The sequence below is a fragment of the Pelophylax lessonae genome (genome assembly GCF_965119305.1).
Source record: "Pelophylax lessonae genome assembly, chromosome: 5".
NCBI classification, from domain to species: domain Eukaryota; kingdom Metazoa; phylum Chordata; class Amphibia; order Anura; family Ranidae; genus Pelophylax; species Pelophylax lessonae.
Genome location: NC_138772.1, coordinates 253013756 through 253030112, shown reverse-complemented (window position 1 = coordinate 253030112; position 16357 = coordinate 253013756). Strand labels below are relative to the sequence as shown.

The 16357-nt window shown below is 49.0% G+C and overlaps 1 protein-coding gene across 3 annotated transcripts in view; it reads left to right on the top strand.

The window, feature by feature from the left end:
• Positions 1–16357, top strand: part of MARCHF6 (membrane associated ring-CH-type finger 6) — a 1229180-nt gene that overhangs the window by 36877 nt on the left and 1175946 nt on the right. For 2 of the 3 annotated variants that reach the window (XM_082259541.1, XM_082259539.1), the window contains exon 2: positions 12611–12710. In XM_082259541.1, the coding sequence (XP_082115667.1) occupies positions 12611–12710 (100 nt within the window). The remainder of the gene's footprint in view (positions 1–12610; positions 12711–16357) is intronic. The other variant, XM_082259540.1, reaches the window with a different exon arrangement.

The following is a 16357-nucleotide window of genomic DNA, read 5'->3' as shown; positions in this document are numbered from 1 at the left end:
CCTTTCGTCCTTTGTCGTGGACGGTGATCACCACGGATGCCAGCCTGTTGGGCTGGGGTGGTGTTCTGGGCGTTCTGTCCGCCCAGGGAACTTGGTCGGAGGAGGAATCCTCCCTTCCGATCAACATTCTGGAATTGCGAGCGATAAATCTCTGCCTTCTGCGTTGGACGGACAGGCTTCAGGGCCGTCCGGTTCGGGTGCAGACGGACAATGCCACAGCAGTGGCCTACATCAACCACCAAGGGGGCACCAGGAGTGCCCGAGCGGCTCGGGAAGTGGCCGACATTCTGTCTTGGGCTGAGACGCACGTCCCGGCGATATCTGCAGTTCACATTCCGGGGTGGAGAACTGGCAGGCGGACTATCTGAGCCGCCAGACCCTGGACCAGGGGGAATGGTCCCTTCACCCGGATGTCTTCCAGATGTTGTGCGCGAAGTGGGGTTCCCCAGATGTGGACCTGTTCGCGTCTCATCTAAACAACAAGGTGGAAAGGTTCGTGGCAAGGACGCGCGATCCTCGGGCAGACGCCTCAGAGGCGCTAGTGGCGCCCTGGCATCAGTATCGTCTGATTATATGCCTTTCCACCGATTTCAGCTGCTATCCAGGTTCCTTCGCAGGTTGGCCTCGGAACCGCACACAGTGATTCTGGTGGCGCCAGACTGGCCTCGCCGGTCTTGGTACGCAGACCTCGTAAATCTGGCGGTCGACGCTCCGTAGCGTCTGCCTCTTCGAGAAGATCTCCTGTCTCAAGGACCGATATTCCATCCTGCTTTACAGTCGCTGGCTTTAACGGCCTGGCTGTTGAAAGCCAGGTCCTGAAGGATAGGGGTCTCTCCCCTGAGGTCATTCCCACTTTGATCAAGGCTAGAAAAGCCTCTTCAGGGAAGATTTACTACCGTACTTGGAAGGCATATTTTGCCTGGTGTGAGTCCAGGGGGTATTCCCCTCGCTCATACTCTGTATCGAGAGTGTTGGCTTTCCTTCAAACGGGGGTGGACCAGCGTTTGGCGTTGGCCACGATTAAGGGTCAGATTTCTGCACTGGCCGTTCTCTTTCAACGCCCTGTGGCGTCTAATTCTTTGGTTAGCACCTTTGTTCAAGGGGTGCGACACTTGGCCCCTCCTCGGAGGGACCCTTTACCTCCATGGGACTTGAACCTTGTTCTGTCCGTGTTACAGCATGCTCCCTTTGAGAAGATCAGGGAGATCTCGTTGTCTCTATTGTCCAAGAAGGTTGCCTTTTTGGTGGCGATCACTTCGGCTCGCAGGGTCTCGGAGCTGGCGGCCTTGTCCTGCAGCTCTCCCTACTTGGTGATTCACTTGGATAAGGTGGTCTTACGACCTAACCCTTCTTTTCTTCCGAAGAGGATCTCGGAATTTCACCTCAATGAGGACATTGTCTTACCTTCGCTTTGCGCGAAGCCTCATCATCCAAAGGAGGTGGCTTTGCATTCCTTGGATGTTGTTCGGGCGATCAGAGTTTACCTGTCATCGACGAAATCCTTTCGCAAGTCGGATTCTCTATTTGTCCTTCCAGAGGGTCCTCGGAAGGGCATGGTGGCGTCGGCTGCGACCATCGCCAAATGGATCAGGCAGACCATTGTGCAAGCCTATGCTTTTGAGGGGGAAGGTTCCTCCTTTCCCTGTGAAGGCGCACTCTACCAGGTCTCTGAGTACGTCTTGGGCCTATCGTCATCGGGCTTCTGTGGCCCAGGTGTGTAAGGCGGCGACTTGGTCGTCCGTTCACACCTTCTCAAAATTTTACAAGGTGGATGTTCAGGCATCGGCAGATGCTTCCTTTGGCCGTAAAGTTCTTAGTGCGGCAGTGCCTTAGGGTTCCTTGTTTGGGTCCATGGCTGTTGGGGTGTTTTTACCCCTAGGTTACTTTTTCTTCCTGGGTTGTTGCTCCTGTTGAGCACGTTTTTTCCTGTTGCCCAGTTGGTTCTCTTACTTTGGTAAGGTTCCTTTTTTCTGATGTGGGTACTGCGTTGCTTTAGGCGCGGCTACGTTTTTTGCCCACCCCTCATGTCTACACTGCTCTGGGACTTCCCCATTAGTGAAGATTATGAAGTGGCGGCGACTGTCGGAGGACGTAAGAGAAAACGGAATTTTTGTAAAATCTTACCGTAAAATTCCTTTCTCTGAGTCCTCCAACAGTCGCCGCCCCCGCCCCTCTTTTGGGGTTTGTTTATGTACTCTACTGCTATGCTACTGAAACTGAGTTGAGAATGCAGGAAGCGGGGTGTGATTATGCTAAAAGCTTTGATATTAACAAATCTTGTTGCCTAGCTACTCCTGCGGAGCAAAGGTCAATTACCCCATTAGTGAAGATTATGAAGTGGCGGCGACTGTCGGAGGACTCAGAGAAAGGAATTTTACTGTAAGATTTTACAAAAATTCCGTTTTTTCTAATCTAATGGACTAAATTTTTGTCATACAGTTAGGACAAAATGTATTTAACTACATGTACCTTAGCTTTGACAAAAAAAACTCAAGTGTATTTTTATTGGTTTGCGCAAAAGTTATAGCGTCTATCTACAAACTATGGTGAATATACTGGAATTTACGTAGCTTTTATTTTGACTGCCTATCTCATTTCCTGAAGTGCTAAAATGGCAGGGCAGTACAACCCCCCCCCCCCCCCCCAATCACCCCTTTTTAGGAAGTAGACAGCCTAAGCTGCGTACAGGACCTTGAAAACCAATCACTGCCTTCAGGCTTTCTAAGGGTGTAAATTGTTGATTTCACTCCTCACTACCTATCAGTTATGGCAAGATAGCGCAACCCCCCCTTCCCTCCAAAGACCCCTTTTCGGAAAGTGCACACCCTAAGCTATTTGAGGAGAGGCATGTTGAGTCCATGGAATATTTTATATTTTGCCACAAGTGTCGGAAAAATTAAAATTTTTGTTTTTATTTCTTTTTTTTTTTTTTACACACGTTTGTCACTTAAATTATCTATTGCTCACTCATGCCATAGCTATGTGTGATATGATAACCCAAAAATACATTCTGCTTCTCCTGAGTACAGGGATACCACATGTGAGACTTTGTGGCAGTCTAGCCGCGTACAGGACCCCGAAAAAAAAAAAATCTCCTCTGCCTTCAGGCTTTCCAGGGGCGTAAATTGTTGATTTCATTTTTTACTACCTATCAGAGTTTCGGAGGCCATGAAATGCAAAGACAGCACAAACCTCCCGCCCCCCCCCCCAAAATGTCCCCTTTTCTGAAAGTAAACACCCTAAGCTATTTGCTGAGAGGCATGTTGAGTGTTTAGCAGATCTCACTTTTTTGTCAGTTTTAAAAATTGAAAAAAAATAAAAATGCTTTTTCATTTTTTTTTTTTTTCCTTCAGAGCTGCAAAATACTCGCCATGCATCTTAGCAAATACCTTGGGGTGTCTACCTTCCAAAAAGGGGTCATTTGGGGGGGGGGGGGGGTTTGTTCTATCTCGGCATTTCATGGCCTCCAAAACTGTGATAGGTAGTGAGGAATGAAATCAACAATTTACGCCCTTAGCCTGAAAGCGGTGATTCGTTTTCTGGGTACTGTATGTGGCTAGACTGCCAAAAAGTCTCATACGAAGCAGCAGAATGTATTTTGGGAAGTAATTTCAAATACATTTATGGCATGTGGGAGCAATAAATCATTTTAATGCCCTTTTTTTTTCTTTCTTACTCAAAATTTAATTTCTCTTACGTCCTCCGACAGTCGCCACCCCTCATACAGTCTTCACCAATGGGTATTGACTTCCTCTCCACAGGAGTAGCTAGACATAAGACTTGTTAAAAACAAAAGCATTTAGCATAGACACACCCATTGGGGCTGTCCCACTGGTCAATACCCCCCTGCAGTAGCCATCCCAACTCAGTTTGTCTTCTGCCTAGTGTTGGGAGTAGATAGGCTTCCCTGTGCTGGGGCTACAGTCTCAGCCTTCTAATCTTTTCTTAGGATTTTTCTTTGCTTTACTAGCTGTTTATTTTGTCAGCTTTAGTTTAGTCGGATCTTCGGATGAAGATGGATTTGCGGAGCTGGAAATTGGACTGGCTGTCCTGGCTCTCCAGGGCAGAGGGTCAAAGGGATCCCCAGCCCGCCATCGAGTGTTCAGCTATGTGTTCCCCCTGGCACTAAGAACGACCCATCCCTGTTCGCAGCAGGGATGCAGCCTGTGAGGTGGCTACCTCACTGGACACATCTGCGGTTCAGTGCTGCAGTGTCCTGCGTTTTGGCTGAAGGCATTCCCTGTCATCTGAGGACAGAGGCTTTCCATTTCATAGAGGCACCCCACGCCATCCGGTACAGGTAAGTACTTTCTGTGTGGGGCCTATGTCTGGGGTGGCAGTCCTGTGTGCTGTGTGTTCCCTCATGTCTGTGCGGTGGGGCTCCCTGATGCGATCCCTGCTGGGATCTTTTGTATTGCACTGCTGGTGCTGTGTGGGTTTGGGGGCCCCTCTCCTGTGTCACTTCGGTGTTTTGGAGGTGCAGACTGTGTGAGGCGGCCGCTGCGGGTAAAAATCGTGCGGTCTGCCATTTTGGGTGTGGGCAGCATGTCTGGCTTCACTGTGGGCTTTTTCAATAGCTTGCTATGTAGTGGTTTTGGCGCCATCTGGCATCATCTTGTGTGTGGCAGAACGATCGTTCCGAGCACATTGTCGGCGGCCATCTTGCCGAAGCCTCCCATTACTTCCTATGGGCAGCCATTTTCCCTTAGCCTTGCAGCATATAGTTCAGCCTCTGGTAACCTCACTTCCTTTTCCTCTGGAGCAGCGATCGGTGTGGTAACACTCTGTGGGGCTCTGCAGACTGTCCTTTCAATATTTACTCGGTTTTATCCCTTCTGGCTCAGTTTTGTCCCTTTTTTTGGGGGTCTGTGTACACAGTATATTTAGCGGTGGGCTGCGTGGTCCGCAGCGCTCTTAAAGGGCCAGTACCTTTTCACGTTGTATTTGTTCTGCAATGGATTCTGAGGACAGCAAATTCCCCCCAGCCTTGGTGGGGGACCCCAGTTCTGCTGAACCCCCGTTCTATCTAATTTGGACGCTGTGGTGGCGACTTTAGTGTCCAAAATGGAGGTGCTGATGGCTGAACGGGCTGCTAGAAAAAGGCCTGCTAGAAAAAGGCCTAGGATATCTTTCTCTTCTGATTCAGATGGTGATATGGCTGCTGTGGCTGGCGTGCCCTTTTCAGGGTCTCGCTCTTCCCTGGACCCGCTGGGGTCTGAGGGGGAGGTGGAGGGGGTAGATGATTCTCCCCCGGGTTGCCTGAAGAACGCGCAGCTATGGATGTGTTGATTTCTTCTGTAAAAGAAACCCTACATTTGGAGGATGAGCCCAATCCTCCGGGCATTATGTCCTCTTTTGGTACACATAGGACCCGCAAGTCGGCACAGGTTTTCCCCTGCCCCGCTGAGTTTCATCACACAGTGAATGAACAATGGCGCAGTTTGAAACGCCCCTTCACGGTGCCAAAACGGTTTCAACTGCTCTACCCCTTTGCGCCTTCTACGGATTCGCGCTGGTATGTGGCTCCCCAGGTGGATCACACTGTGGCCGTGTTGAACAAGGCTACTTTGGTTCCCACTGAGGATACCCCGGTGTTCCGGGATCCTACGGACAGGAGGTTGGAGTCTCTTGACCGCCATGCCTACATGGTGGCGGGTTTCATGCTCAAACCTATCTTCGCTTCTGTCATGGTGGCTCAGGCGGTGGCAGATTGGACTAAGGTGCTTAGATGCACACTAGTGTCTGAGTCTGCCACGCCTGCTACGCTGGACATGGTGGACCAAATTCATGAAGGGGTCATGTATTCGTGCGATGCGGCCTTGAATGAGGCCCCTTTGGCTGCGCGCCTGTCTAGTGTCAACTGATCTGGCTGAAGAGCTGGTCGGCTGACCAGACGTCACAGAAAACGATGGCTGATTTTCCCTATGCAGGGTCTTGCCTTTTTGGCGAGGCTTTAGATACTTTGGTGAAAGGAGTCACTGGGGGCAAAAGCACTCTGCTGCCCCAGAATCCGAAGAACAAGCCTTTTCGCAGCAAGCGGGGTCCTGCCTTTAGACCCAATAAAGGGTCCTTTCGTGCCTTCAAGACACAAAACAAGGGCAAGCCCTTCAAGGGCCAAGGTGGCCAGAAAAAGCCCTTGGCGGGCAAGCAAAAGTCCGGCCATGCCGGTGCGGCGGCTCAGTCTGCCTCTGCCTGAAGGGACGCCCTCACCCGTTTCAGGGGTGGGGGGACGTTTGCGCAGTTTCCTCCAACCTTGGCTGCACCGAATTCCGGACAGGTGGGTTCAGGAAATCATTAGATCAGGATACAAGATCGAATTCCTTTCGTGGCCGGCGGACAGATTCTTTCCCTCAAATCTTCATTTGACCCCCGTCTCATCGGGACAGGTTTCGGGGTTTTTACTCTGCTCTGTTCACTGTGCCCAGAAAGAGGGCAAGGTACGTCCGATCCTGGACTTGAAAGCTCTGAACCGCTTCGCGCGTGTTCGAAAGTTCCGCATGGAATCCCTACCCTCTGTGGTGGCCTCCCTGAGTCCAGGGGAATTCCTGGCCTCTATCGATCTAAAGGATGTGTACCTGTACATCCCCATTTTCGAGGGTCATCAGAGGTACCTCCGATTTGCCATAGTGGAGGACCACTATCAGTTCGTAGCGTTACCTTTCGGTCTCGCTTCGGCTCCAAGGGTCTTTACCAAATTGTGGTCTTGGGATATCTTGACGATCTCCTGTTGAGATCGAGTGCCAGTCAGAGCCTGCTGCGCTATCTTTCCAACACGGTACAGACGCTCCAGGAGTTCGGTTGGACCATCAACGTTCAGAAGTCGACCTTGTCTCCTTCGGTTCGTCTTCCCTATTTGGGAATGGTTCTGGACTCTGCTCAAGCGAAGGTATTTCTGCCGGAGGACAAGCTCCGGTCCCTCAGAGACAACGAATCCTTGTCACTCAGGGCCTGTATGCAGTGCCTGGGGTTGATGGTGTCAGCCTTCGAGGCGATACCATTTGCTCAGTTTCACACACGGTCTCTCCAAGCGGAGATCCTGGCCAGGAGGGACAGACTACCTCAGTCCTTGGATCTGAGTGTCTCGTTGAGTCGCCGGACCAGAATGGATCTTCTGTGGTGGCTTCAGTCCCGGCTGTGTCTTAAGGAAAATCCTTCCCTCCGTTGCTGTGAACAGTGATTACCACGGATGCCAGCCTGTCGGGCTGGGGTGGAGTCCTGGGCAACCTGTCTGCCCAGGGCACTTGGTCGGAGGAGGAGTCCTCCCTTCCAATCAACATCTTGGAATTGAGAGGCTTATGTCCCGGCGATTTCGGCAGTTCACATTCCGGGTGGGGAGAATTGGCAGGCAGATTATCTGAGGCGCCAGACCCTGGATCAGGGGGAATGGTCTCTATACCCAGAGGTCTTCCAAATGCTGTGTGCGAAGTGGGGATCCCTGGACGTGGATCTGTTCTCGTCTCGGCTAAACCACAAGGTGGAAAGGTTCGTGGCAAGAACACGCTAACCTCTGGCGGACGCCTCGGCTGCGCTGGTGGCCCCTTGGCATCAGTATCGTCTGATGTATGCTTTTCCTCGGATTCAGTTGTTATCCAGGTTCCTTCGCAGGTTGGCCTCGGAACCAAACTTGGTGATTCTGGTGGCGCCGGACTGGCCACGCCGGTCCTGGTACACGGACATCGTTCACCTAGCAGTCGCGCCTCCTTGGCGGCTGCCAATGCGAGATCATCTACTGTCTCAGGGACCGATCTTCCATCCTGCTTTACAGTCGCTGTCTTTAACGGCCTGGCTGTTGAAAGCCAGGTCCTGAGAGACAGGGGTCTCTCCCCAGAGGTCATTCCTACCTTAATCAAGGCTAGAAAAGCCTCGCCTGGTAAAATTTATTACCGTACCTGGAAAGCTTATTTTGCCTGGTGTGAGTCCAGGGGGTTTTCTCCTCGCTCATACTCGGTGACGAGAGTGTTGGCTTTCCTCCAGTCTGGTGTGGACCAGCGCCTGGCGCTGGCCACGATAAAGGGCCAGGTATATGCACTGGCTGTTCTTTTTCAACGCCCTCTGGCGTCTCATTCCTTAATTCGCACCTTCATTCAAGGTGTGCAACATTTGGCCCCTTCCCGGAGGGAGCCTTTACCTCCATGGGACTTGAACTTGGTTCTGTCCGTGTTACAGCGTTCTCCCTTTGAAAACATCCGGGAGATATCGTTGCCTCTGCTGTCTAAGGTTGCCTTTTTAGTGGCGATCACTTCTGCTCGCAGAGTGTCGGAGTTGGCGGCGTTTTCTTGCCGCTCTCCTTACCTGGTGGTTCATAAAGATAAGGTGGTCTTGCGACCTAACTCGTCATTTCTCCCTAAGGTGGTGTCTGACTTTCACCATAATGAGGACATTGTTTTGCCTTCGCTCTGTGCGAAGCCTAAGCATCCTAAGGAGGTTTCCTTGCATTCCTTGGATGTTGTCCGGGCGATCAAGGTTTACCTGTCGTCCACTGAATCCTTTCAGAAATCGGATTCCCTCTTTGTCCTGCCTGAGGGACCTCGGAAGGGCATGGCTGCGTCTGCGGCGACCATGGCCAAATGGATCAGACAGATGATTGTCCAGGCCTATGCTTTGAAGGAACGGGTTCCACCCTTCCCTGTTAAGGCGCATTCTACCAGATCGTTGAGTATGTCCTGGGCCTACCGGCAACAGGCTTCGGTGGCCCAGGTGTGCAAGGCTGCGACTTGGTCGTCAGTGCACACCTTTTCCAAATTCTATAAGATTGATGTTCTGGCATCAGCTGTAGCCTCCTTTGGCCGCAAAGTTCTCTGTGCGGCAGTTCCATAGGGGACCCTTGTTTTTTTGTGGGTCCTTGGTTGTTGGGGGTTGTTTATCCCCTGGGTTGTTTGCTTTCCTGGGCTGTTGCTCCTGTTGAGCCTTTTCTGTTGCACAGAAGGTTCTCTTACTGTGCGTGTAAGGTTCCTTTCTCTGATGTGGGTACTGCGTTGCCTTTTCTACGGTTGTGTCTCCCACCCCTCATGTCTACACTGCTTTGGGACATCCCAATAGTGATGACTTGGAGGAGGCGGGGGGGGGGGTATTGACTAGTGGGAGAGCCCCCATGGGTGTGTCTATGCTAAATGCTTTTGTTTTTAACAAGTCTTATGCCTAGCTACTCCTGTGGAGAGGAAGTCAATACCCATTGGTGAAGACTGTATGAGGGGCGGCGACTGTCGGAGGACTTTTACAAAAATTCAGTTTTTCCCGAAACTTGTGGCAAAATATAAAATATTCCATGGACTCAGCATGCCTCTCAGCAAATAGCTTGAGTTGTCTACTTTACAAAAAGGGGTAATTTGGGGGGGGTGTTTGAAATATCCTGGCATTTTATGCTCAATCTTAGAAGCTTGTACCACACATCACCTACTCTTCTAACCACTTGAAAAACCAGCCTTTTCTGTAAGAACAGGTAAAAAATCAGCGCAAAAAAAAGAGTTTACCCTTAAATGATATACATCCCCTAAAAATATTATTGTTACAAAAAGTGCACAGTGCTGATATAGTTACTAAATCTACATAAATTCTACAGTATACATATGGCACTACTAAATGAATAGCGATCAAATATGTATACCATCTGTAATGTGCAAAAAAATTACTATCCAAAATATATGTGCAGATATATACAAACACTCCGTACAAATTATCTACAATTATTATCTGTGACAAATTCAGTGCAGTAATCATATATAAATTCATAAATCTAAATTCGTGGTCATAAAAAAAGTTGCAAGAAAAATGTGCAAATATCTGTATTGACAAATCTTCAACGGAAGGTGTGCGCCACGTGACATCACATGACGAAACTAGTAGGGTGCGACTAGGACGTTGGAACGTACTGCGCAAGTCCGGTTCGTGCTCACGGCTGGAAACGCAGTAGCCGGAGACTAACGATTTTAGTACAGAGTGTCTCAACAGACTGTTTATTATTTACTGCATTCACTCTGGAACCCTTAGTGTCGGGATGACAAGATGCCAGGGAGGGAAAACGGGGCATTATCATATTGGAATACTGCCCTGCGGCCCTGTCTCCGAAGGGAGGGAGGGGATCATGCTCTGCTTGAGTATGTCACAGTACATGCTGGCATTCATAGTTCCCTCAGTGAACTGTAGCTCCCCAGTGACGGCAGCACTCTTGCATCCCCAGACCATGACACTCCCACCACTATGCTTGACTGTAGGCAAGACACACTTGTCTTTGTACTCCTCACCTGGTTGCTGCCACACAGGCGTGACACCATCTGAAACAAATGCGTTTTAGCATCAGACCACAGGACATGGTTACAGTAATCCACATCCTTAGTCTGCTTGTCTTGAGCAATCTGTTTGTGGGCTGTCTTGTGCGTTATCTTTAGAAGAGGCTTCCTTCTGGGATGACAACCATGCAGACAAATTTGATGCAGTGTGCAGCATATGGTCTGAGCACTGACAGCCTGTTCCCCCCACCCCTTCAACCTTTGCAGTAATGCTGGCAGCACTCACACGTCTATTTCCCAAAGACAACCTCTGGATATGATGCTGAGCACATGCACTCAACTTCTTTGGTCGTGACCATGACGGGGCCTGTTCTGTGTGGAACCTGACCTGTTAAACCGCTGTATGGTCCTGGCCACCGTGTTCCAGCTCAGTTTCAAGGTCTTGGCAAAAATGTGAGATACGGTGTATATGTATCTATCCACATACACACACATAGTAACTCTTTTACAAGTCCTGTTGTTATAATTCTATTGATAAATATTGTTGGTTGTGTGTTTTTCTTTTTTTTTTTCAGTGTATCTATGGCCGCTCCGTGTGAAAGGTCCGCTGCGGGACTTTTTTTTTTCTTTTTTTCCACGGAGCGGATGACATTTCTGTCATCCGCTCCGTGTGCCCGCATATCATCCAATCCGTTTGCAGATGATATGCGGACATAATGTAAGTATATGGCATTGCGGATGTCAGCGGATGACACCGCTGACATCCGATTTTCCTTCCTTTCCGTTTTTTACACGGATGAAAAAATAGGGTTCTGTTCCATTCGTAAAAACGGAACAGAACTGAAAGGAGGAAAATCGGATGTCAGCGGATGGTATTCAGCTGACATCCGCAGTGCCATTCACTTACATTATGTCCGCAAATCATCCGCAAAAAAATAGGATGATTTGCGGACACACGGAGCGGCCGTGTGAAAGGACCCTATGAATTTTTATGTATCTTTTTAATTTGTCAACATTGCTAGAGATGTAATGGCACACAAGCATGCCATCCAAGAAATTAGGATTCTGTTTTCTGATTCACTACGTGGCAATGCAGTCTGGTACATAAAAGGCATTCACCAGCCCCAACACTGCAGCTTGAGAAAGTGTATTCCCCTAGTGTGCATGCTCTAAACTGCGTTGCGTGCACGCCGGTGACGTCATCTCGGATGACGCTGCATTCCAGCTTGTGTCCCAGCCTGCGTTCCAGCCGTCCATCATCTTACCTACATCTATATATTTTGATATGGGTCTCGCGCTGTCTGGGGGATTTTTTTCATTATTATTAATGTACACTTCCTAGATGCTGCATGTACCGATACTGAAAACCATACAGTGTGGAGCATATATTGAGGGGAGGGGGATACCGCGCCTCTGGGAAGTATTGTACCTAGTCCCCACAATCCAACACGGTGTTGGGTGGAGGGTGAACACCTCTTAGAAGAAATACATCACCTGGCTATTTTTTCTAAATTTCCTAATTTTTGGTCACCTGTAGCACTTTACAAAGGACTATTTATTATAATTGATAATTTATTCACCCACTTGTTTTTTAAGCACTGAGCACTTTGTCACTTTATGAACTTTTGTGTTTATTTGTTCAACTCATTCGGCTAAGAGTGTGAGCATCTTTATATTAATTCTTTTACACTGGTGCACTTTATATATAATTTATGTATATTTGATTGAACACAGATTATTTATTGGTATTATGGATTTTATATATATTTTAAAATTTTATAAGTGCACTTAAATACTTGTAATTTATATATATATATATATATATATATATATATATACATATGGTTAAGCTATTTCACATTTATTGAACACGTGTTTGGTTTGTGTTCACCAACAATTTAAGAGACTAGGTACAATACTTCCCAGAGGCGCGGTATCCCCCTCCCCTCAATATCTTACCTACATCGTGACGGCTCCTAGGGTGGACCAGCGCAGCTTCCGACCAGACTCAGCGCAGCTTCCATTGACCGGATCACATTATGTGCCTTTGCACTATTCTCTCCATGTGGGTTTTTACTCTTTTTATCTCAAAATAAATGTTCTTTATTTTTTGCATGTTTGGAGACAGCTTCTACTCCCCTTTTTTAAGGCTGGCCCTAAGTTAACAGACTGTATTCTCCACCTCACAAACAGAGCCTAGAGCTCAAAGGACTAAATGAACTCTGTATCGCTATATGTTTGCTAGTGTACTGTCTAATCTTTGAACATTGTCCTTAAAAAGCATTTAAGAATTGTGTGGTGTTTGTATTAAAAAAAAAAAAAAAAAAAAAAAAAAAATGTTGTATTACCAGAGTTCATATTTTCCTTTTTTTATTTCTGCCTAGAAGATATATGCCGAGTGTGTCGTTCAGAGGGAACTATGGAGAAGCCGCTTTATCATCCATGTGTGTGTACGGGTAGTATTAAATTTATTCATCAAGAGTGGTAAGTTCAGAATTTATTTAACCTCAGACACACTTTTTTTTTTTTTTTTTATTTGTAAAGGTTTCTTCACACCAAAAGTCTTCTGAGACTTTATTTCATGAAACGTCTGTGGGGTGTTTGTATTTTTAACCATTTGTGGACCTTAGGTGCACTACGTATGCCCCAAGTTAAAATACTTTGGGCTTGTGTAATATGCTCTGCTCCTCCCCCCTCTTGTGGTTCATTTAACTGACATCATATACAGTAAACCCCCGCTCCATCGCGGTTCGGTTGTTGCGGTCCCGGTATATTGCGTTTTTTTTTTTTTTGTAATGTTATTTTACTATATAAATCATTTAAAAATGAAATATTTTTGTGTTTTCCATAGCTCTTGCTATGTCTCACAGTATCTTTTATGTGTTTAAATGAGTTTCTATTGTTTTAAAGGTGTGTTTAACCACCTCAATACTGGGCACTTAAACCCCCTTCCTTCCCAGACCAATTTTCAGCTTTTAGCGCTGTTGCATTTTGAATGACAATTGCGCGGTCATGCAACACTGTACCTAAACCAAATTTGTGTCATTTTTCCCCCACAAATAGAGCTTTCTTTTGGTGGTATTTGATCACCGCCAGGTTTTTTCTTTTTTGGTGCACAAATAAAAAAATACCGAAAAGTTTGAAAAAAAAAAAAGTATTTTTGTTTAGGTTATAAAATTTTGTAAATAGATACGTTTTTCCTGCACTGATGAGCACTGATGATGCCGCACTGACAGACACTGATGGGGTGGCACTGATATGCAGCACTGATGGGCACTGATAGGTAGCACTGATATGCAGCACTGATGGGCACTGATATGTGGCACTGATAGATAACACTGATATGCAGCATTGGTGGGCACTGATAGGCAGCGCTGATGGGCACTGATAGGCAGCGCTGATGGGCACTGATAGGCAGCGCTGATGGGCACTGATAGGCAGCGCTGATGGGCACTGATAGGCAGCGCTGATGGGCACGGAAAGGCGGCGCTGATGGGGGGCACTGATGGGTGGCACTGATGGGTGGCACTGATGGGGGGCACTGATGGGGGGCACTGATGGGGGGCACTGATGGGGGGCACTGATGGGGGGCACTGATGGGGGGCACTGATGGGGGGCACTGATGGGGGGCACTGATGGGCACTGATGGGGGGCACTGATGGGGGGCACTGATGGGCACTGATGGGCAGCACTGGTGGGCAATAATGGGCACTGGTGGGCGGCACTGATAGATGGCATTGGTGGGCAGCACTGATAGGGGGGCACCACTGGCAGGCTCTCTGAGCCCTGTTTGCCATCCCTGGTGGTCATGGGTGGGCATCCCTGGTGGTCATGGGTGGGCATCCCTGGTGGCTCTAGTGGCATCCCCTCCTCCCAGGGCTGCACTGGTAATCAATCATCTGATTACCAGTACAGACCCCCCCCTGTGATCAGTGAGGAATTAGAAATACTCACTGATCACCCCGGCTGCAGAATCGATCCTCTCCTTCTCCTCACTCTGACAGGATCTGTCAGGAGAAGAAGAGATCGAAGCCGTTACAACGGCTGTATTGACATTACATGACGGCTGTGATTGGTCACAGCCGTCATGTGATCAGGAGGGCCAATCACAGGGCCCTCCTGCCGAGTCTTGTTGCTCTGTGTCCTAGGGACACAGGCACATGGAGATCGCGCCGCTGCGCGTGCCCGCGACAGCACGATCTCTCTCCTTCTGAAGGACGTTCCGGAACGTCCATTCAGAAGGACGAGACTCCCACCCGGCCGTATATGTACTATGGCCCGGGTGGGAGGTGGTTAAAGACCTTTTAAAAAGCTTTTACACGTACAGTGACAGTAAAAAAACATGCCTACAATGCATTTTAATATGGTTTTTCTATTTCGCGGATTTTCACAACACCTGCCAGCGCCTGCGTTTAGCCCCCCCCCCCCCTCCCCAAACAAGTTCAGTGTCAGTAGATCACTGTCCACTTGAGATGCACAGCACACAAAGCTGCAGCATTAGCCTGTTGGCGCTAGCAGTTAGTTGTTTTTTTTCTCTTACGTCCTCCGACAGTCGCCGCCTCCTCTAAGTCATCACTATTGGGTATTGACTTCCGCTCCGCAGGAGTAGCTAGGCATAAGACTTAGTCAAAAGAACAAAAGCATTTAGCATAGATACACCCATGGGGGCTGTCCCACTGGTCAATACCCCCCTGCAGTGATCCCTCCCAACTCAGTTTGTCTCTGCCTAGCGTCAGGAGTAGTTAGGTTTCCCTGTGCTGGGGCTTCAGTCTCAGCCTTTCTAATTTTTTTCTTTGATTTTTCTTTGAAAATGTCAGTTTTTTCTTTGCTTTACTAGCTGTTTATTTTGTTAGCTTTAGTTTAGTCGGATCTTCGGATGAAGATGGATTCTTGCGGAGCTGGGAATCGGACTGGCCGCCCTGGCTCTCCAGGGCAGAGGGTCAGAGGGATCCCCAGCCCGCCATCGAGCGTTCAGCCATGTGTTCGTCCTGGCATTATGAACGACCCATCCCTGCTCGCAGCAGGGATGCAGCCTGTGAGGTGGCTACCTCACTGGACACATCTGCGGTGCTGCAGTGTCCTATTCTTGGCTAACGGCATTCCCTGTCAGATGAGGACAGCGGCTTTCCATTCATAGAGCCACCCCACGCCATCCGGTACAGGTAGGTACTTTTTGTGTGGGGCCTCTGTCTGGGGTGGCAGTCCTGTGTTGCTGTGTGTTCCCCATGTCTGTGCCTGTGTGGGGCTCCCTGATGCGATCCCTGCGGGGGTTTCCTTGTACATGCGCTGTGGGGTTTTGGGGGCCCCTTCCCTGGTGTCACTGCGGTATTTTGGGGGTGCAGACTGTGTGTGCGGCGGCCGCAGCGGGTGAAAACCGCACGGTCCGCCATTTTAGGTATGGGCAAGCATGTCTGGCTTCACTGTGGGCTGGTAACTGCATGCTGTTCTGGCGCCATCCGGCGCCATCTTGTGTGTGGCAGAACGATCGTTCCGAGCACATGTTCGGCGACCATCTTACCGAAGCCTCCCATTCAGTTCTATGGGCAGCCATTTTTCCCTGGGTCTTGCAGCTTATAGTTCAGCCTCTGATGACCTCACTTCCTTTTCCTCTGAAGCAGCGATCGGTGTGGTAACACTCTGTGGGGGCTCTGCAGTCTGTCTCTTCCATAACTCTGTGTTTTGTCCTTCCTGGCTCAGTTTTTTTCTCCTTTTGGGGGTCTGTGTTCACTATGCATATAGCGGTGGGCTGCGCCCTCCGCAGCCATCTTAAAGGGCCAGTACTTTTTTATTGCACTTTTTTATTTAACTTGGGCAATGGAATCTCAGGACAGCAAATTCCCTCCAGCCCTGGTGGGGGACCCCAATCCTACTGTACCCCCTGTTATACCTGATTTGGCCGCCGTAGTGACGTCTTTAGTGTCCAAAATGGAGGTGCTGATGGCTGAACAAACTTGCTAGGAAAAGGCCTAGATTATCTATCTCCTCTGATTCAGATGGTGATGTGGCTGCCGTAACTTTTTCAGGGTCTCGCTCGTCCCCGGACCCACTGGGGTCTGAGGGGGAGGCAGAGGTGGAGGGGGTTGATGATTCTCCCCCGGGGTCGCCTGAAGACCGCGCGACTATGGATTAGT